The sequence below is a fragment of the Empidonax traillii genome, unplaced genomic scaffold (genome assembly GCF_003031625.1).
Source record: "Empidonax traillii isolate 1590-97213 ecotype Southwest subspecies unplaced genomic scaffold, ASM303162v1 scaffold1348:size125593, whole genome shotgun sequence".
Taxonomy (NCBI): Eukaryota; Metazoa; Chordata; class Aves; order Passeriformes; family Tyrannidae; genus Empidonax; species Empidonax traillii.
In genome coordinates this window covers 1-23143 of record NW_020956541.1, presented here as the reverse complement: position 1 = coordinate 23143, position 23143 = coordinate 1, and the positions used below count along the sequence as shown (strand labels likewise).

Sequence of the window (23143 nt, the reverse complement as noted above, 5' to 3'; positions counted from 1 at the left end):
ACGCAAGTCGCCCACACAGAAGTAGCTCTGCAGCGTTTAACATCCTGCTTTGCAGAGGCTGCTGAGCTTTTTGGTCTGGAAGTCAGCTTGAAGAAGACAGAAGTTTTCTATCAGCCTGCACCTCAGGAAGCCTTCCATCATCCCCATATCACCATTGGTGAAACAACACTCAAATCAGTCCAACAGTTTAATTATCTGGGAAGCATCATCTCCTCAGACGGTAAGATTGATGCAGAAATAGACAACAGGTTAGCAAAGGCATACAGTGCCTTTGGTAAACTCCGTAAAAGAGTGTGGCAAAACAAACACCTGAAGAAAAGTACAAAGATCAGTGTTTACAGAGCCATCGTGCTGTCTACTCTTCTATATGGTTCTGAATCATGGGTCATGTAAACAGTATGTGTAATAAAAAGCCCTATCTCTCATGTGGCACATTCAATTAGAGGAGCTATCCTACAAGTGTCCAGCGCACTGAATAAAGAATCCCTGCTTTTTAATAACTACAAATTACTGTTAAGGAGTTTCATTTTGCTGCTTTTAGGTATTATTTTTGGCAACCCAGATGGGACCCTCTGCCTGATCTGCCGTGGATCCGAGGGATCTCTGGATCTTCACTCCAGCACCAGGACTTTTCTGGAGAAGACCACAGATCCCCAGACCAGTCTGGGATGCGGGTAACATCCCATTCGATAATAAAGCATTCTTTTTGGAAATTCTGCCCATATAAGACTTGTGGATCTTCCAGCGCATTGGGTGGGTTATTTGGTATTCCAGATTTTGGTATCTGGCTTTCTTTTATTGATCAATAACTGTTTTGTATTTGTTTCTGTATTGTAACATTTTGGGTCTACATTTCAGAGATGGGTAGTGGACAATCTAAAGGGAGCACTTTGAAAAAGTCCCCACTTGGTTGCATTTTGTGGCATTGGAAGAAGATTGACGGACCCCCCTGGGGAGTAGCTACCAGGGAGAATTGAATTAAGTATTGTAATCAAAGGTAGCCATTATATAAGCGAGAGTCTGGAGAAAAGTAGCCAAGAAAGGGAACATTAAAATATAATACATTGTTACAGTTAATGTTTTTAAGATGGGAACAGAAGTGGGATGAGGTTATGGGTGCTGATAAGTTTTTCATTTTGTGGAACCATCCACAGTGGCAGAAAGATTGTGGTGTGAATCCAGCCTCCACAGATCCTTTAGTGTTAGCCCTTGAAAAGGAGAATCAAGGGAAAAGGTTAAAGCACTGTTGTTCAATGTGTAGCATAGGAAAAATTTTTTCTAAACATCTCCCTGATAAGGAGGATGACTTAAATCTCATGGTTAGCCCCACTCGCAGGATGGGTGGGGACACAGATAAGCTGTAGAAACTGATCTTGCAAGAGAAGAGGCAGATTTAGCACATCTAGAAGAAAAGATGGAGAGAATGATAGAAAGAATGTGTCAAAGAGAAGAGAGTTTCAGTCCAGTTGCAGGAAAAACTAGAGCTTAACAAGGAGGGGTGGTAGTGACCCCCCTACATCAGGCAGTAGGTACAGATGGTCCAATTATGGTAAAAGTGTCATTTTCAATAACAGAATTGGAAATCGATGGCAGGCACAGACATAACCCAGTCAAAATAGCAAATTCTTTTGAAATTATGAATAAAACCCAGGATCCAGACTGGAAGGATATTGATACTATGTTAGAAATGTTTGATAGCACAGAGAAAGAAATGGTTGTTAAAACTAGTAGGAGGTTTGCAGATTTTGATGGGTAATGTACAGGGTACAGTGGACGTTAACTTTCCCACTGCAGATCCTGAATAGGATCCTAACATTCCTATTTGTAGAGAAAGGTTAAATAGATACCAGCAATGGATATTATATGGAATAAACACGCCATGTCAAAGGCAATTAATGTGTCAAAATTATTTGAAATGAAGCAGGATCTCAGGGGATCACCTACTGATTTTTTAAATCATCGGAAAGAAACAGCACAAAAATATACTAATATCAATCCTGAAATAGAGGAGGGAAGGACTCAACTAGCCCCTATATTTGTGGGGCACTCCACAGATGACATTAGGAGGAAATTACAAAAAGTTAAGGGACAAGACCAGTATCATTTAGGTGCGTTGTTGGATATTGCCTGGGCTGTTTATTGGAACAGGGAAAATCAGCGGGAAGCAACTAAGCAGAAAGCAATTGCAGTTATGGAAGGAATCTCTAAGGGAATAGTGCCCCAGGGAGAGGAGGAGGATGAGGACGTGGACAGCCTACCTTGAACCCCCCCAGGGAGACCTGGTGTCGGTCAATGTACATACTGTAAGAAAGATGGACACTGGAAATGGGATTGTCCACAAATGAAACTTAAGAACCCTGTGAACCCTCTCATGGTCATCACCGATAATGACTATGGGGGACTGGAGGGTTCTTCCCCAGCAGAACCTCTGGTTACAGCTAAGTTGGGGAATGAAGCAGTAGAATATTTAGTAGATATGGGAGCTAGTTACTCTGTGTTAATTACAGTAAAAGGAAACTTAAGTAACAATTCTGTAACAATTGTTGGTGCAACAGGGAATCACGAAACTTGGCCATTTTTTAAACCCATTGATTTTAAATTAGGAAAACAGTGGATGACTCACCAGTTTCTGTATTCACCTAATTCACCAAAGCCTCTCCTTGGGAGAGATCAACTGGAAAAATTAAATGCTGAGATCAAATTTAAAAATAGAAAAATAGAGGTTATTATTCTAGAGTCTAATTATGTGAAAGTTTCTGGTTTTGCATTGCAGTCTCCAAAAGCAGAAGTGATCCATCTGCAAAAATCACTTGAGGATGCAGTGATTCTGATAATATGGGCTGGAGGGGTGCCCAGGCAATCCAAAAGAGCAGAACCCATGAGAATTAAATTGAAACCTGGAGTGCGATCAGTAAGGCAAAACCAATACCCTTTGCAAATAGAAAGCCATAAGGGACTTTCTACCCCTTGTAGAAAAATTTATGAAATTTGGCTTGTTAAAAGAATGTGATTTTAAATCTAATACTCCCATTTTGCCAGTCAAGAAGGCAAATGGAAGGGGTTACTGGTTGGTATAGAACCTTGGAGCTTTAAATAAAATAGTAGAAGGTATACATCCAGTAGTAGTGAATCCTTACACCTTGCTAACTACCCTAAATGAAAGTTTAGAGTGGTTTACAGTATGAGATTTGAAAGATGCCTTTTTCTGTATCCCTTTGAGTTATGAAAGTTAAGAGTTCTTTGCTTTCAAATGGGAAAATCCAAACACAGGGAGGAAAACTCAGCTGACTTGGATGATCCTCCCACAATATTTGGAAATCAATTGGCAAAAGAACTAGAGGACTGGAGAAATCAAAACCCTACTGGAGCCTTATTACAGTATGTAGATGACATTTTGATAGTCACTGAAGCTAAACAGCAATGTTGGGATCAGACTGTGGCACTATTGAATTTCCTTGGACTGAGTGGATATAGGGTATCCAAAAACAAAGCGCAAGTAGTCCAGACCACAGTAACCTACCTGGGTTTCAAAATTCTCAAAGGACAGCAAAGGTTGGGACAGGAATGGAAAGAAGCAATCTGTCAACTCCCACAGCCACAAACGGTAAGCATTTCTCAGGATGTTTGGATGGTGTCAACTGGGGATCAGCAATTACGGGTTGCTAGTGAAGCCACTGTATGAGCTCTTGAAGACAGCTCAGAAGGAATTTATAGTCTGGACTGATAACTCACGAGCTGCCTTTTTTCAGCTCAACCAAGCCCTTATGCAGGCCCCAGCTTTGGGACTTCCAGACCAAACGTGCCCATTTGAACTATTCACCTATGAAAGACAAAATGTAGCACTGGGAGTATTATCACAGTTTCTGAGTGATCAAAGGAGGGCCATGGCCTACTTTTCAAAACAGCTAGATAATGTCAACCAAGGCTGGTTTAGTTGTTTGAGAGTCGTGGCAGCTACTTAATGCTTAAGTCTTGTTTTGCTATCCTGACAATAGTTAATTCAGTCTTGACTTGAGAGCAAAATTTACATCTAGTTTTATTAAAAAATGTGACCCAAGTGTTGCATAAAAGTGATTGTTGGGTGTGCACTCATTTACCTGAAAACACAATGAAGCCATTAGCTGTTTATGCATTTTCAATTCCAGGAGAAATTAATACTAGTCACTGAGGAAACACTTTTTTTACCAAAAAGCAGGCATACCAGTTAGTGTGCAAGTACCCACTAACATCTCTTATAATAATACACATGTACAAAGATGTAATCCCCCCTAAAGGAACAGGAAAATTAGATTGTATTAATGAAAGTGGTACATTTGTTGGAAATCACACACAATGTACTCAAACACTTATTGGGGAAATGAATTTTATAACAGAAATCAGTTGATACAAGCTGAATGCCTTTCTGAACTTGGCCTGTAAATGAAAATAAAGCCCTAAAGTGTTACCCCTAGGCTGGAAAGGCATTTGTACTGTAGGAGTCTAAGTCCCCAACATAACAGTAATTGATAAAGTGCCCTCAGGACTATGGATAAGGAGTTATTTGGGGCATACAAAACCAACCTTAAATGCTATAGTGGAGCAATCAACTAAATTTCATAGTTTTGTAAGATGGTTTTTACCTTGGCTAGGAGTGAGTGAGTGAAATAGAAAAAACAATAGCAAACATTTCTGCTACCATAGAATATATAGAAAATAGTACAATGGATGCCATTATTGTGTTACAGGTAGAAGTTAATAGCTTGTCACAAGTTGTTTTACAAAACCGAAAAGCACTAGATCTTTTTTTTAGCATGTCAAGAAGTATTATGCACTGTCATTAACAGCAACTGTTGTGCATACATTGATCAGAGCGGTAGAGTATCTACAGATGTCCAGAAAATTTGGAAAACCAAATTTTACATTGAGTAGCTCAAGATAACACTTCTTTAGGTTTTCAAGAAATCTGGAATACCCTGACCTCCTGGTTACCTGATTTTAGGTGGCTAAAGAAGCTCTTTAGAGTTCTAATCATAATAATCACCATTTGTATTTTAGCTTGCATCATGATTCAGTGTTGTAGTTGTTGCAATGCCTTATGCTATAAAATAAAATATAGATATCAGGACAATAATTCCTTTAAGGAATTTCGTTTCAAGAAAAGGGGGGATTTGATAGGAGAAACAGAAAAATTACTCAGAGCATCCCAGAATGCCCAAATAAGGAACAATAGAAGTCCTAGAGAATTAGATAAGGGATGTAATTTAAACAAACAAGATGTATGCTGAGTACCCAGATAAGATAAAAAACATTATAGCTTTTGTGGTGAAACACAATGATGCTGTGGCTGCTCAAGAACAGAGGTCAAGAAGAAGACCCAGAAGGACCAAATAAGGACTTCCGATAGGAGTGTGACCATGTAAAGCCAATTAATGAATATGTATTAGGTAAGCATGAATATCTAATGAATATGTACAGTATGTGTAATAACAAGCCCTGTTTATCTGTCATTTGGCACATTGCATTAGAGGAGCTATTCTATAGCTTTATATAGCTATAGCTTCTATAGCTATTCTATAGCTTCACTTATGAGTAAAGAATGCCCTTTTTAACACCTACAAATTGGTGTTAAAGAGTTTGTTTCTGCTGCTTTTCAGTATCAGTCTCAACTTGATTCTCCTCCCCACTGAGGGGGGCGGAGAGGGGGATGAACAAGTGTCTGTGTGGTACTTAGTTACTTAGGGGTGAAACTATGGCATTATTTTATAACAGTAATCAGTTGATACAAGCTGAATGCCTTTTTGAACTTGTGCCCAACCCCTGTTTTTTTCTACTCTACTAAATATACATTTATTTTACTTCTTTCTAGGTTTTGGAGTGGACAAGGAAGATTACTATGATTGTAGTAATTGGGGGAAATCATATTCTCAAAGAACAGACAGAAAAGCAACATTACCTAGTATCAGAGACTGAAACAGTTAATGACTTACACATTTTAAGATCACCAAAAGACTTTTGCAAACTGAAAAGAAACAGCTGCTCACCCAACAAAGCCTACCCCTCCCTGAATATGCCTTCAGATCAGATAAGTGGGTGCCATTGTCCAACTATCCAAGGTGCAGGAGATTATGCATACCTGAAGCTACAAACTGGATTTCAAAATAAGGGAAGAGACTAAGAAGAGGTAAATCCTGCAAAGGGGGATAAATCCTTCTTATCATGACAATGTTCTCCCTTTACATGATAACTCTGCACATCTAGCCTGGGCTATGCATCTCAAATGTTGGACCATGAGGGACCATGATTGATGCTGACACAATAGACAGCGGCAGGTGTCTCAGGAGATGTCAGAGACTCTTGGCATGTACCATGATACTATCCATTGTAAAACTCCCCACCCTGGAGTACAAGGAGTTCCCACCTGAGCTAGAAGTGTATAATAACTCATAACATCTTTGAGGTTTTTTTGAGGTTTTTTCGGGGGGGAAGGGGGGGGGGGGGGCTTTCCCCAGACTCAATGGATCAAGACCACCACTTCAACAAACTGACATGGAAGCTGCAAATAATAAGTTTCATCACTGCATCCAGTGGATGGTAACAATATATATACACATCTTTCCACCTTTATCCTTTCTTTCCCTTATGCATTTCCTTAAGTGTTATTTTTATGCTTTAATATTGCCATGCTTTATAGTGCTATATTGCTATGCTTTTAATAGTGCTATATTACTATAGATGCTTCGGTATTGCTATGATGTTTTAATAGTGCTATATTGCTATAGAATGATAACACTCAAAACAGTAACACACCCTTGAAACAAAATTGTTCCAAAATAAACCCTACATGTTTACAAACACCAATTATTCAGTGTAGTTTCACTCTAATCCACCCCAAGGGATTTATTAATAAGAACTTGGGTTACCCTCCCCTTCTGGGGTGGGTTGCAACACCTGGAAATAAGTAAAAATAACACAAATATCCATGTTATGGAAGAGGTGTACTAAAATACAGTATTTAGGAAATCAGAAAAACATTCAACAAAAACACTTGTAGTTGATGTTCTGATCATCACATTTTATCTACTGTTTTCTGAAAGAAGCTATTTAAAAAACAAACTCATTATGTTAATGTATGTAACATCTGGTGTAATGATTCTCTGAAGAGGTGTGCATATGGGGGGGCAAAGAGGAAATCAGCTAACAGAAGTGTTTCACTGATGTAAGTGGAGTGCTGAAAAAGTTCTGAAGTCAGAACTTTACATTATTTCTGGTTTTAGGCATAAAAATTGGCAGTAAGCTGAATTTTATTAGATTCAGTAAACATGTTCAGTCACATTTAAAGAAATATGAGCTGAATTGATAAATCAGTTTTAAGAGAATAGGAAGAAAAAATGTATTTGTTTCTTCACATAGAAGAATAATGTCAGAATCAAAACATGGTGTGGTTGTGACAATAATCAGAAGCAGTTTTAGGAGTTTAATAACTCTCACTAATGCAGCTCTCACTTGTATCAGTAACATTTTCAGTGGGCAAAAGACAGTAATAAGAGTAAACTTACCAACAGTAGCTCTAATTAAGGAGGAGGAATCACCAATGTTGTTCAAACATTCACTTTTAATGAAGTCGGCTACCCCATTTGGAAAGTTGTGAAAATGTGCTTTAACATTATTCTTCAAGATGAGACCACTCAAGGAACGTGTTGGCTCATCTGCAACAGAAAATAATTACATTTATAACTTCAATCAGCTCATAGGATAAAATGAATTTCCAGAACAATGCAACAGGATCAAAGCTTACAATGATAGATATTAATCTTTATTTCCTTATCTCTCCTTCCAAATACTCCCATTAATTTACATAGCAAAGTTTTTTAGTTTCAGAGTTCACTTGTGAGCAGACTCATGTTTAGTTCTTCAACCAAGGGCATGAGTAATTTGGTATAACTTTTGAAACATCCTGAAAGTGAGATGTGGATGTTCTACATAGAAAGGATTAGTTTATAGTATAAGAAAATTTAAATGTACAGTTTAGAGCAATCCTAATAAGCACATGAAGCTAATTTTAATCAGCATTTTAGCCTTTGGTCAGTTGTGCATCCCCAGCCTACTCACGGATGGGGTGGGGTGAGAAGCAGAAAAGGCTTTGGCTCTGTGTAAGCTCTGCTCAGCAATAATAAAAACATCTCTATTATCATCACTGTCTCCAGCACAAATCCAAAACACAGTCTCATATTGTGAAGAAAATTACCTCAGCCAAAACCAGAAAAGAAGCCCTGATTTTGGCAAGTAAGGATGTTCAAAGTTCATTTGCACCAAGAGTTACAATTTACACACAAATCTATTCTAGGTCTTCAAAACCATTAACATCCCAAAAGAAATATAAGCAAAATAAGAGATATAACTTTCAAATATAAAGTATTTTAAAACTAAGTTACGGCATCATAACACAAGGACTCTTAGCATACTCATAATGATTGACTGAGGGCCATTAAAAATACTTTCTATTGTAACCAGTGCTAGTTGAACAGAAATGACACTTTTCAAAAGAGGGGCTATTGCTAAAATTAATTTTAAACCACTGATTTTGAGTTCCAAAATCAGAATGCTATATATAAGAATAAAACAAAAGTATATTTCACTCTTCCTAAAGAAGCATTAATTTTCATGCTCTGTAACTATTAATGTATTGATTTACAAACAGAGCTTTTACATAGAATTCAGTAACTTCAAAAACCAGAAATCCATCCTATGCATATATATTTAAAAGAATTCTAAAACTTCGCCTATACTACAGGTTTTAAATACCCACCAATTTCTAAAAACTGTAAACATAAAAGTTCTTCCACTTGCACAGCACTGCATTTAAAAGGCCAACAACTTTTCTGGGAGAATGGACTTATGATTTAAAATAAAAATATTAGACTATGATTTTAAATAAAAATATTAAAAACTAGATGAGTGGACATCTCTTAACTACAGAATGTGGTTTTAGAGAGAGGAAAGGAAACACCATAGTAAATGTGACCCGATCAATCAAATTTGTTAAAAGCCCGACAAAGGAGGATTTAGATATTTTAATTGGTTCTGATTTGCGAGTGAGAAGCCCGGGCACCGCAGGTCAGGCGGGCACCGGGGCCGCCGGCGTGACTGTAGACGCTGCCGCGGGCATAGGTCCCGCCGGAGCGGCGGGAGCGGCTGCCACCGCAAGGGCTCCAGGCGCCGCCACCGGCGCTGCGGGCGCAGGTCCTGCGAGACAGGAGGGCGCAGCAGCTGCCGGCGCGGCCGCCAGCGCGGAACCGGCGGGAGCCGCAGCGGGCGCGGGTCCTGCCGGACCGGCGGGGCCGGCAACAGCCACGGGAGCAGCCCCTGCCGCGGCTGCTGCCGGAGCTATTGCCACGGGGGCGGCGGCTGCCATCACAGGAAAAGCGGGGATCGGACGCCCAGTGGACACCGCAGTGGGAGCCACTACCGCAGGTGCTGGGGGAAGTAGTGCTGGAGCAACGGCGGCAGGAGCTGCCGCGAGTCAGGCGAACAGAGCAGGGACCGCGGCAGGGGCAGGCGCAGAATACTCCACGGCTACAAGCAGGGCCGACTCAAATGCTCAAGATATCTTGGGAGAGACGGGCAAAATAGCTACCGCTGGAGGAGGAGGAGCGGAGGTGGCGCCTACAGGAGCGGTCGCCGCCCTGATAAACACCTGTGCTCCTGGCTCCACCATTATGGGTGGAGCCGGAGCCGCCTCTTCCCCATTCTAAGTCCCAGTCCCTTACGGTCCTTATCCCCCGCCACTTAGTACGTTGGGAGTGGGGTAATCTCAACTGCCCTTCCCCCCCGCCGCCCGCCCCGTATGCAGGGTTTCCCATTCTGGAAGAGAGGGGGCAGCATCTGGGGCGTTTGCAGCTTTTGCCCCACATCATCAGGGGCACGCCAAGGAAGAACAGATCATTCTCGGCCTCTGAGAGGAGGAAAAGGCAGGGCCTTCCCCCCTTTGACCCCTCGAGCATGAAATTCAAAACTAGAGAAAGTGATCTCACTGACACAGGTACAGAAGCCTCAGATGACAAATCAGACAGCACCTCAGAGGAGGAAAGAGCTCCCATAGTAAAACCAAAAACAAAGGCAAAGGTTTCCACGGTAACTGCGAAGGGAAGGAGGAGAAGGGTGAGGCTCTGTCAGATCCAAGCCTGGTGGCTAGGAGAACGAGAACAAGGAAAGGAATAACTGTTATAGAGGCTCCCGTGAGACAGGCAATGGGCAACCAAGGACCAGTTTTGATAAAAGTTCCTTTTTCTCAGGTTGAGTTACAACAGTGGAAGGCCTCAGTATGGACATATAGAGATAACCCAGAAAAGGTGGGTAATTATGTAGAAAGAGGAATAAGAACACAAAATCTGGACTGGTATGGCCTGGAAGTTATAATGGATACATTACTTGATAATATGGAGAAGGAAATGGTTAAGCGAGCTGCCTGAACTGGGATTGAGCTACTGCTAGCATCTGGACAACTCACAGGGGAACTTAGGGATATGTTCCCCCCAGAGGACCCCAAATGGGATCCCGATTTACCAGAAAAGAAGGAAGCATTGAAACGCTATCAGGATTGGGTAGTGTATGGGTTAAGACATGCTATTCAAAAAGCAGTGAAATGGTCAAAAACGTATCAGGTGAAGCAAGACAAGAATGAATCCCCAACAGACTTCTTGAATAGGCTGAAAGAGGCTATACGAAAATATACAGATGTGGACATCAATTCAGACCTTGGGAAAAAACACTTGCTCTATTTGTTCATAGGTCAGTCTGCAGATGACATAAGGAAAAAGTTGCAAAAGGCAGGTGAGAAGAAAGATATCGGTGAGTTATTGGATATAGCTTGGACAGTGTATTGGAATAGGGATCAGAAAGGCAAGGTAAAAGTACTGAAGGTGGTGGCAGATGACTGCCACACGTCTCACAAATGCAGTAACTGCCAGGAACGCCGCAAACACAATGCCCACTGCAAGTATTGTAAATGCAATTGCCAGCATAATAAGGGGAATGATCGGTGCTCTTTCTGTAAAAAGAAAGGACACTGAAGAAGGGATTGTCCAGATTTGAGGAGAAGTGGAAACCCAGTCCCTCAACTGGCTGTGGACCAGGATGGACAGGGTGTCTGAAGGGGACCAGAGGATTCTTCCCCAGCAGAACCTCTGGTTGTAGCTAAGCTGGGGGGGAAGAAGTTGAATTCTTGGTTGATGCAGGTGCAGCATTAAACACTTTGGAAGGGAAACTGAGTCATGATACTGTAATGGTGGTTAGTGTTACAGGGGTAAGTGAAACAAGGCTTTTCTTTAAACCTTTGAGATTTAAATTGGGAAAGCACTAGGTACCTTCTTCTATATGCCAAACTCTCTTAAAGCCTTTACTGGGTAGGGATCTATTGAAGAAATTAGAAGCCAAAATTAAATTTTGCAAGGGGGGGGGAATAAAAGTCATAATTCCTGACACTAAATATATTGAGGCAACTCCTTTTTTAATACAGGAGAACCACGGAGAGATCCCTGCAGAGGTTGAGAATGCTGTCATCCATATAGTGTGGGCTAGCGATTATCCTAGGAGGTCCAAGCAAGCAGAACCCGTAAGCATCACACTCAAACCAGGAGCAACACTGGTAAGACAAAAACAATACCCTTTGGAGCTAGAAAGCCGTAAAGGATTGGCATCCCTAATTGAAAAGTTTCTTAAATTTGGGTTATTGGTAGAATGTGAATCCAAATACAAGACTACCATCCTACTGGTAAAAAAGGCTGATGGTAAGAGCTATCGATTGGTGCAGGATCTAAGGGCAATCAACAAAATAACAGAGGATATACACCCAGTGGCCAACCCCTATATCTTATTGACCACATTACCAGATGATTTAGGGTGGTGTACTGCGCTTGATCTCAAGGATGCCTTCTTCTGCATTCCCGTGCTTAAGGACAGCCAAGAACTTTTTGCTTTTGAATGGGAAAATCCTGAGACAGGGAGAAGAACTCAACTCACCTGGGCGGTTCTACCCCAGGACTACAAGAACAGTCCAACTATATTGGGAAACTGACTGGCAAAAGAACTGGAGGACTGGAGAAGGCAGCAGCCAGAAACAGTTGTCCTGCAGTAGGTGGATGATATACTAATTGCTGCCAAAAATCAGGATGAGTGCATCCAGCTCACTTTAAGTCTTTTAAACTTTTTGGGACTGAGTGGGTATAGAGTCTCAAAAGAAAAGGCACAGATTGCAAAGGAAATAGTCATCTATTTGGGGCTTGAAATATACCATGAACATTGACGACTCAGCACAGACTGGAAAGAAGCCATCTGTCATCTGCCAGAGCCCCATACCGTACAAGAAATGCAGGCTTTCCTAGGAATGGTAGGATGGTGTCGCCTGTGGATAGCTATGGGTCACTAGTCAAATCCTTATATGGAGCACTAAAAGTGGACAGGGAAGGAGTTGTGACATGAACAGATGAAACCAGAGCCCCATTTAAACAGCTGAAACAATCTTTAAGGTCAGCTCCAGCACTGGGACTACCAGACCTAACTAGGCCTTTTGAACTGTTCACATATGAGCAACTAAATGTTGCTCTGGGGGTACTGTCACAGACCCTGGGAAACCAGCGAAGGGCTGTGGCCTACTTCTCCAAACAGCTGGACAGTGTCAGCCAAGGGTGGCCAGGGTGTTTGAGGGCTGTGGCAGTGACTGTTATCCTGATCCAGGAGGCCTGAAAATTCACCCTTGGGCAGTGCATTGTCTTGTATGTACCCCATGCAGTCCAAGCTGTGCTTGAGCAAAAGGGGGGGGCCACTGGTTGTCCCCAAGCAGAAATCTTAATTATCAAGCTGTGTTGTTGGAAGAGGATGATGTTACCCTGAAAAAAACATCTATTGTAAATCCTGCTATGTTTCTGTCCTCAATATTGACTGACAGTGTGCCTGAGCATGACTGTTTGCAGACCAGACCTTAAGGACGTGCCTCTGGAAAACCCAGACTGGGCCTTGCCAGTGGATGTTTCATCCCAAAAGGCAGAACTGATTGCACTGACAAGAGCTCTAGAACTGAGTGAGGGAAAGAAGGTAAATATTTGGACTGATTCTAAATATGCATTCAGCACTGTACATGCCCATGGAGCCATCTGGAAAGAGAAAGGGCTACTAATGGCCCAAGGCATTGGGATCAAACATGCAGACCAAATCCATGCACTCCTGCAGAGTATTTGTAAACCTGAGGAAGTGTCTATCATGCATTGCAGAGCTCATCAAAAGGGGAAAACAATTTCTTAAGTGGGAAATCATTTTGCTGACAAAAGGGCAAAAGGCAGCAATAGGGGCTGCAGAAAAAGGTATCCTAACAGGAATACCACAGAAGGAAAACAATCTGACAGGGTTCACCCAAAAATATGGTAAGAAAGACCACCAGTTGATTAAGTCCCTTAAAGCTGAAATCAAAGCAAGTGGATGGGCTCTTACACCTATAGGACAGTCGGTTGTGGTTACACCCCAACTCCTTAGGGAGATAGCTCTGAGGGAACATGAGGCTACCCACTGGGGAACAGAAAACCTTCTAAAACATTTGAAGAAGGTAGTAATAGGGACAGGTATGACCGATGTTGTGCAATCCATAGTAAGTAAATGTGAAATCTACAGGCAAAACAATCCTGATACAAGCAGGAGAGTGGTGCTAGGGGTAATAAGTGTTGGGGACCTTCACGGAGATTATTGGCAAATAGATTTTGCTGAGTTTCCACCCAAGGAGGGATACAAGTAAGTACATACTAGTACTGGTTGACACCTTCAGTGGACAGCCTGAAGCTTCACTCTGTCACACTGACACAGCAATGTCAGGAAACATCCATGTCATGGGTTCAGGCTTTGCCTCTAGCTCTGCTGAGAATTCACATCCAACCAAGGCAGAGAGATAACATAAGTCCTTATGAAATATTATATGGGAGACCATATCAAGCTCCGCATACTCCAGAGGACATTCACATGAGGGGGAAAGTTGACTTAGAAAAGTATTTAATGGCTCTAGGCTCTACTTTACAGAAACTCCAAAGATTCATCGAGTTATCCAGACCCATAGGATTGTGATGGCAAAAAGGCACAAAAAAGAGTTAACAACAGTTCAGCTGCTATACCTTGTCCTGTTTGTTCTACCTGTTCTGCTAGAAGAACATTTTAGAAGCACTGGTTAATATCATGTTCTGTTCTGCTCACCGGACCAAAGTCCTTATTATAGAAAGAATAGTAGTATACACAAGGTAATAAATTAGGTAAAATAGACATTTGAATAAGATATAGAAGGCCCATAGCCAGGATTTTGCAAGCTTGAAGAATTCAGGTCACCTAATTGAGGAGATCATATTGAGGAAGAAGAAAATTGACCCCCAAAATGAGGGCGAAGGCCGGAACGACCACTACCAAGAGAAGAATCTGGAAAGCACCACCCTAAGCTCCACCCAGACTCTGCCTATTATCACTATGCATGATTAGATGTTGAAATCATATGAATATGTATGTTAGGATGTTGTAATCATGGAGTTAGACTTCATAAATTACCCTATTTTGCATCGATGCCTTTGAGCAAGTTTGTCCAGCGCTAGTTGGCTCGCTCCCAACTTGTCTAAATAAATACCTTGCTGCTTAAGAGAAAAAAACATCTCTGAGCAGTTGACATTCCAAGCTTTTTCGGCATCAATTGGACACCCCTGCACATCAATTCCAGCCAGGAGACTGGGTCTACGTTAAATGGTGGGACAGTGACCCACTGCGAGCCAAGTGGAGAGAACCATTCCAAGTCCTGCTGACTTCTCTCACTACCGTCATCATCGTCATCATGGCTAGGCTTCGCAAATGAAGATTTGAGAAGGGCTCTACCCACGCTTGCTACACCGTCAAAGTTGCTGGCAAAGGACCTGGTTTCGTAATTCCAGAGTTAAGAAAGCTTCTGTTCCTGGAACAACTAACAAATCAGAGCCTGACACCAATGAAGAGTATGTGGCTTAGACTGTTTCTTCTGTACATTTTATCTGTACAGTCGGTAACTACGATTTGGGTTTGGAACCAAAAATTACATGTGGCCCTAGTCCAAAATGTATCTAAAATCCATTCCAAAAATGACTGCTAGATTTGAACTCAAATGCCAGCAATAAATGATGAGTATAGCAACTGAACTTTTGTTGAATAAAACATTCTTTGGCGCGACTGTTGGACTTGGGGAAACCCCACAAATGGTCATCCCGGGAACCTGGAGATGGGTTATTAAGGCCTACTTGCCGATAGCCCTAAGCAACGTAATTCCTGATCAAGAAAATTGTGCAGTTCCCTGCATGGTTGTTAATGCTACAGGAAAGTTCATTCTCCCTCCCTATTGTGATAAAGACAGATCCAAAAAAGGGGTAAAACCAGAAACTGTAATAAGAATGATACCAATGCCCTGGAGATTAATTCCTCCACAGGATTCAGGATGTTACTGGATCTGTGAAAATGAAACCTGGAAAGTTTTGCCCCTCAATAAAGATTGGGCCTGTGCCCTTGGGGCTGTAATCCCAAACATAACAGTACTCGACCAAACTTATGAAAAGAGAATGGGTAAGAACTTATCCAAAAAGGGTAAAAAGAACCAACAATCCCCTTGTTGAACGTCCCCTGTTTTTTCACAGTATGGTTAAGGCCCTGATCCCATCTCTAGGAGTAAGTAAATTAGAAAAGGCAATTTTTAACATCTCGGCTGTTATTCAACACGTTCAAGATCAGGCTTCAGATGCAATCATGGCCTTACAAGAGGAGGTCCATAGTTTGTGTCATGTAGTACTACAAAACCGGATGGCCCTCAACTTTTTACTAGCCTCACAAGGAGGCGTGTGTACAACCATCAACACGAGTTGCTTGTTCTTACGTAGACCAAAGTGGAAGAATTAAGAAAGATTTGGCTGCAATTCGGAAGCAAACCCAAAGTCTACATCAGGCAACTCTTGATGATGTCTCACTGGGCTTTGGAGACATCCTCCACAAACTTACTTCATGGTTACCAAACTGGACCTGGATAAAACAACTGTTTATATTAGTGATATACATAGTTAGTATTTGTATAATAACTCATTGCATGAAGTGATGCTGTAGATGTTGGTCATACCTTTGGTATAATGCTAGGTATAAGTGGTAGAGATTGGACAAGATTGAGTTTTGTCTATTGTCCCAGTCTAAATGAGACAAGGGTCTTTTGCTGAGGATGAGTTAGGAGAAAAGACCCAAACTTTTCAATTAAAAATCCAAAATTAAGAGGCTCCGATTGAAGGAAAATAAATTATGGAAAAGGGAAAATAACAGTCCTTTATTAAAAGGTATGTGTGTATTAACAGAAACATGGAAAAAAAAACAAGTAAAAACAACTAAGCAATACTCCTATACCCACCAATAATTCCCTTCAAGAACAAACCGATAAACCAGTAAAAGGAATAGTTCAATTTTTGTGCCCCTTGGTGCAATTCTAACCATAGTCAATAGGAGGCGCTGTTGGGTCACTAGAGATGCAGAGTTTGTAATGTCCTGTACCATTCATCAGGTGGCGCTGTTGGGTCACTGGAGATGCAGAACTTGTAGTGTTCTATAGTAGCCACCAGGTGACGCTGTTGGATCACTGGAGGTGCAGAACTTGTAATGTCCAGTGCCCATCACCAGGCAGCACTGTGGGATCCCTGGTTGCCGCCACGTGGGATGGGAAAAAAACAAGACCCTCCAGGGTATGTCAGAGAGAAAAAAAACCAACAAACAACAAAAAAACTCCTCGGTTCCCCTTCCCTTCCCACACTTGGACAGGAGAGAGGGAGTGGGGGGGGGGGGAAGGAAATGCAGGAAAAAAACAGTAATCAAACAGAAAGTTCTCTCAATGGAAGAAAACTCACGATCCTCAATTGGTTAGAGTTCGCTTTAAGCAGGATCTGCAGCCAGCAACAGCTGAGCAGAGAGCAGAGCAAACAGTAAACTCTCCGACAGGAAAAAAAAGACTAGGCAGCGTCTGCAACTCGCAGCAGGAGCCCACCGACACACCAGCCTCTCCTCCCGACCTGCGTGCCAGCCACACCCCCAGCCCACCAAAATTACTCCTCCCCCGTTGCCCCGGAAACGAGAGAAAAAAGTAGACTTTAGCTCCTTCATCTGCCTGTTTCCTAGGAGACTAATTTCTCGGCCATTAGTGGACCAAATTTTTTTGTTTACCTGATAGCTACCTGATGGCCTATACACAGGGCACACACCGCAGGGGGAAGGGAAAGAAAAATTCCTTGCTAAAATCAGAACTATGACATCTCTAAAGGGGGGACTGATGCCTCTGAGCTTTTTTTTTATTTTTTAACTTTTATAGATTTTAGAAATCATCATGGCTAGGCTTCACGAACGAAGATTTGAGAAGGGCTCTACCCACGCTTGCTACAAGTGCGCTGATGGCTAAAAACGTCAATGCGAGATAGACAAGTCCAGTTGTGGAAGGCACAGCGGAAAGACTCCCCAGGTGATATAAACGAGACGTGATTCTTTCTGTGTTGTCTTTTTTCCTTGAGAGTAATCCTGCGTGTGTTCTCAAAAGCAGCAGCATTATAGATAGTGTGTCTCCAGGCCTCCCGATTGGAGGCCAGGGTAGACCAATGGTGGTGATCAATATGGCCAAGGCTGAGGGATTGTTTCAGGCAGTCCTTGTATCTCCTCTTCCGGGTTCCTCTGTTGCAGCAGCCAGTGGCAAGTTCCCCACAGAGCACAATCTTAGGGAGGCGGCAGTCCTGCATCCTGGAGACGTGCCCTGCCCAACGCAGCTGTGTTCTCAGCAGCATGGCCTCAATGCTTGTGACTGCTGCCTGTTCAAGGACAGACGTGTTGGTCACATAGTCCATTGGATGTTAAGGATTGTACGGAGGCAGCGCTGATGGAAGCATTCTAAGAGACACAAGTGGGGGCAGTAAATGACCCATGATTCAGACCCATATAAAAGAGTAGACAGTACAATGGCTCTGTAAACACTGATCTTTGTACTTTTCTTCAGATGTTTGTTTTGCCACACTCTTTTATGGAGTTTACTGAAAGCTCTCTTTGCCTTTGCTAACCTGTTGTCTATTTCAGCATCAATCTTACCATCCAAGGAGATGATGCTTCCCAGGTAATTAAACTGCTGGACTGATTTGAGCTCTGTTTCACCAATGGTGATATGGGAATGATGGGAGACTTCCTGAGGTGCAGGCTGATAGAAAACTTCTGTCTTCTTCAAGCTGACTTCCAGACCAAAAAGCTCAGCAGCCTCTGCAAAGCAGGATGTTAAACGCTGCAGAGCTACTTCTGTGTGGGCGATGAGGGCGGCATCATCAGCGTAAAGAAGCTCACGGACAAGATGATTTAAGGTCTTAGTGTGGGCCTTCAGTCACCTTAGGTTGAATAGGTACGATATCGAATGTAGACACCATTTTCATCATCGAGGTCTGCCGTGGCCCTTTGGAGCATCATGCTGAAGAAGATTGTGAATAAGGTTGGTGCAAGAACGCAGCCTTGCCTCACACCATTGGCTATTGGAAAGGGCTCAGAAAGTGTGTCGCCATATCTGACTTGACCGCGCTGGTCCTCATGAGGTGAGATGATCATTTTGAGGAACTTGGGAGGACATCCTAAAGGTTCCAAAATCTGCCACAGACCTTTTCTGCTCTCAGTATCGAAAGCCTTGGTGAGATCAACAAAGGTAACATAGAGTCCTTTGTTCTGTTCCCGACACTTCTCTTGCAGTTGCCTGAGAACAAATACCATGTCTGCGGTACCTCTGTTGGCTTGGAAACCACATTGGCTTTCAGGTAGAAGATCTTCTGCTATGGTGGGTATTAATCCGTTCAAAAGAATTCTTGCAAGGATTTTACCAGCAATGGAGAGCAGAGTAATACCTCGGTAATTTGAGCAGTCTGATTTATCTCCTTTCCTCTTGTACAAGGTGACGATGACAGTGTCACAAAGGTCTGAAGGCAGTTCACCTTGTTCCCAGCAGCGCACCACAAATTCGTGAAACTTAACATGGAGTGCTTGGCCACCGTGCTTCCAGATTTCAGGTGGGATTCCATCAACCCCAACGGCCTTGCCAATTTTCACCTGCTGTATTGCTTTAAGAGTTTCTCCCATGGTGGGAGCAGTATCCAATTTAGTTTTCACTGGTTGTTGTGATTTTAGAAATAGTTCTGTAGTAAATGTAGATTTTAATGTAGCTGCCCTTGCCCTTTATCAATCCCTCTAAATACCGTTAGCGTGTTTAGTCTTCTTTTCAAGGTAGAATTGTAGAAAAGCACCCTGGCCTGGACCAGGAGATATCACACAGACACAGTGACCTTCAAGCCCAGAACTCTGGAGGAACTCCAAGTACTGTACATGCTAAGAAGAAGATGAGGAAGAAGGGGTCCCACACATCCCCAGACCCAATTCCTGAAGGTGCATGTCGGGGGACAGAACCGGGAGTGGACAGATCTGGGATTGGATAGACTTTATTATAAAATCATAGAACCACTGTCTAGGTGCTCTGGATTCAAAGGAAAATCTGTCCATTCATTATTACACCAATTTAATATGTCCAATTATGATTTCCTTGCATATCTATAATCCACTGATAGATATGCACATATCCAAGAAATCCAGTCTTCCATAAGCAGTAATTAAGAATAAGGGTTATTGGGGACCTAGTGCTTTCTTAACCACAGGAAATAAGAGCTCCCTGGTCCCTCACCCAAAGAGCCACCTATTGGGCTGGAAGGCTGAGTCCCCTGGACAGAGGTGATCCAATTGCCATAGTAACTTCTATGGATCAATTGACTGAAAGTGTCCAAAAGGCTGCCTGTCTCGAATTAATGCATCAGCACATATTGGAACCTGATCAAGGTTCCCCAATGACCATGCAAGTGGATCCAGACTTCCTGACCCCACTAATACGCAGTTCTCCCAAAATCATTAAAAGAATCTGGGAATTCACTAGCAAGATCAAATCCACTCTGCTCTAGCTGATGGCAGTGAACATTCCACCCTTGATCAGACATTCTCAGGCAGACCAAGGGGAAAAATGTGGACATGGGGGGAGGTTGCCTAGGAACTGATTAATTATGGCAGGTGTTTTGGACCCCCTAACCCAGCACCCTCTAAATCTGAGTCCAAGACCGCAATCTGCCAGGCTGAGTGGCAAAGTACTGCCGCTGCTCACCAGGCAAAGGAGGTGAGAAAACCCCTCCCCAGGGGAGCACAACATCAAAAGGAACAAACACTTACAAAAGGGGAAAGACATGCCCTCTGGATTAAAGGCATACAGAAGGGCATTCCCTGAAGCCTTATGGATAACCAATCTAACACAAATTTGAAGGCATTAGTTGAAAACTGGGCAAATTCTCCATCCAAGGCAAACCCTCCCCGGTTCACAGGTTCCCCCGAGTCTGTGCCTTCCACTCCACCTATTGGGACACTGATTGAAGTGGGCAGGAGTCAGGAAACTCCTTGGGCCATCCCCAGTAAGTGAGCCAGAGGATGGGTGATGGCAACACCTTAGAAGGTTCACAGAAAGCTTATCTGGGGACAGGATGACAACCTTTCCTATAGGTCTCCATAGGACCCCTATGACTTACTTGACATAGGGGCACAGATATCTGCTTTGCACACTGATGATGCTGTACGGTGTGGCATTGTGTCTGATAAAAAGGGACTAATAGTGGCAGATGCATTTGGTAACCTGCAGTCACAACCAGCCGCTAAACTAAAGTGTTGGCTACTGGGAGAAGTCAGCATCACTGAGACATTAATGGTCATTGGTCCATTCTCTGCTAATTTGCTAGGCTTAGACATCTTAAAGGGCAAGCACTGGACTTTTAGTCCAGATTTTTCATTACTTCACCTGCTGCAAGCTGCCCCCCCTCTGCCTCCTTGAAAGGTAACTAATGTAAAACCACATCCTTTGCCTTTGGGGGCCAGAGAAGGGATTTCCCCGGTAATATCGGACTTAAGGGAAGATGAGATAATCGTTCCTGCTCATTCCCCCTACAACTCTCCTGTATGGCCCATAAAAAAGCCAAATGGGAAACGGTGACTGACTGTGGATTACAGGAAATTAAATGCCAATACAGCGCCTTTGACAGCAGCAGTGTCTAACATTGCTGAATTGATTGCCACAATACAGGAACAAGCTCATCCAATTTTAACCACCAATGATGTTAAAGATATGTTCTTCATGGTCCCACTTCAGGAAAATGACCGAGAATGTTTTGCTTTTATTTGGGAGGAATACAAGACACGTTTACTCAATTACCAAAAGCTTATCACCACTCTCCCACACTGGCACATTATGCCCTGGCCCAAGAAGTGTCTATAATCGCAATAGACGAGGCAATAAGGACCTATCAATAAATAAGTGATGTACTAATCGGAGGTCCAGACACAGACAGGGTAGGAAATACTCCCAACTGCATTATTAAAGAAGCACCACCATATAACGAGCTACCAGAAAACAAAAGAGGCTATGCTCTATTTACTGATGGATCTTGCCGTGTGGTAGGAAACCATTGGACGTGGAAAGCTGCTGTGTAGAGTCCCACACAACAGATCATTGAAACTGCTGAAGGAGAGGGCGAGTCAAGCCAGTTTGCACAAATGAAAGCCATCCAAGCAGCCCTAAAGATTGCTGAACAAGAAAAGTGGCCTCTGCTATACCTCTATACTGACTCCTGGATAATGCCCTATGGGGATGGCTACAGCAATGGAAGGAGGACAATTGGCAACATAGGGGTAAACCCATCTGGGCTGCTGCATTGTGGCAGGACATCACTGCATGGGTGGAAAACATGACTCTGAAGGTGTATCATGTTGATGCTCACATGCCCAAAGGTCATGCCACTGAAGAACATCAGAACAATGAGCAGGTGGACAAGGCTGCCAAAATTGGAATAGCACAGGTAGACTTGGACTGGGAGTGGAAGGGTGAGCTATTTATAGCCCAGTACACCCATGGAACATCAAGACATCTATGAAGAGATGCGACATACATATGGGCTCGTGACTGAGGGTTGGACGTGACCATGGAGGCCATCACACAGGTTATTCATGAATGTGAAATGTGTGTGGCAATTTAGCAAGCCATGCGAGTAAAATCTCCCCAGAATAGAGGGCGGTGGCTGGATTTCATATATGGTGAGGCCTGGCAAATTGACTACATTGGACCACTGCCACGAACATGCCAGGGCAAGAGCTACATATTCACCATGGTGGGTGGAAGCAATGACTGGTTGGCTGGAAACTTATCCTGTAAACCAGGTCACTGCTCAAAACACCATCTTAGGCCTCGAGAGGCACATTCTGTAGCAACATGGGACCCCAGAGAGAATTGAATCAGATTATGGGACTCATTTTCAGAATAATCTTATAAGATCTTGGGCAAAGAAATGTGACATCAAGTGGATCTATCACATCCCTTATCACCCACAAGCCTCTGGGAAGATTGAGAGGTAAAATGGACTGCTGAAGACTATGTTAAGAGTGTTAGGTAATAGGACATGGAAGCATTGGGAGGAAAATTTAGCTGAAGCCACTTGGCTGGTCAACACTAAGAGATCTGCCAACCACCCTGGTCCTGCCAAAACAAAACCCCTACACACTGTGGGAGAAGATAAAGTCCCCATACTTCACATGGGGAAGTGTCTTGGGAAGTCGGTGTGGGTTTCTCCTCCCACAGGAAAAGGCAAACCCATCCATGGGATTGTCTTTGCTCAGGGACCAGGGTGTACCTGGTGGGGAATGCAGGAAGATGGGGAGACCTGATGTGTGCCTCAAGGAGATTTAATCTTGGGGGAAAGATGATTTGTGTTCTGAGTTGTATGTTGCAGGAAGTAAAGTAGCAGGACAATGAAGAGTGAATTCTGCGAGGAGCAAGGAGAATGCAACTGACTCAAGCCAGGCTGGTGTTGGTGTTGCAATGATCTCTGAGTTAGTAGTAAAATGGCTAAGGGTTTCTGTGTAGACCAGGCCTCTGACCAGGCCTCTGATCGGAATGTACCAGCCATGCAAGATTAAATAGAAACAATTATGGAAAGGAACTGAAGCATAAAGAACATGCACCTGGTGGTGGGAGTGAGGTATGCGAATTATAGAGTTAGGCAACTGGGGA

General features: G+C 42.9%; 1 protein-coding gene across 1 annotated transcript in view; it reads right to left on the bottom strand.

Moving 5' to 3' along the window:
* Positions 1–8445, bottom strand: part of LOC114069732 (transportin-1-like) — a 55742-nt gene extending 47297 nt beyond the window's left edge. The window contains 2 exon segments of the mRNA XM_027906736.1: positions 7536–7685; positions 8442–8445. Coding sequence (XP_027762537.1) covers positions 7536–7685; positions 8442–8445 — 154 coding nt within the window.
* Positions 8446–23143: the final 14698 nt, after the last annotated feature.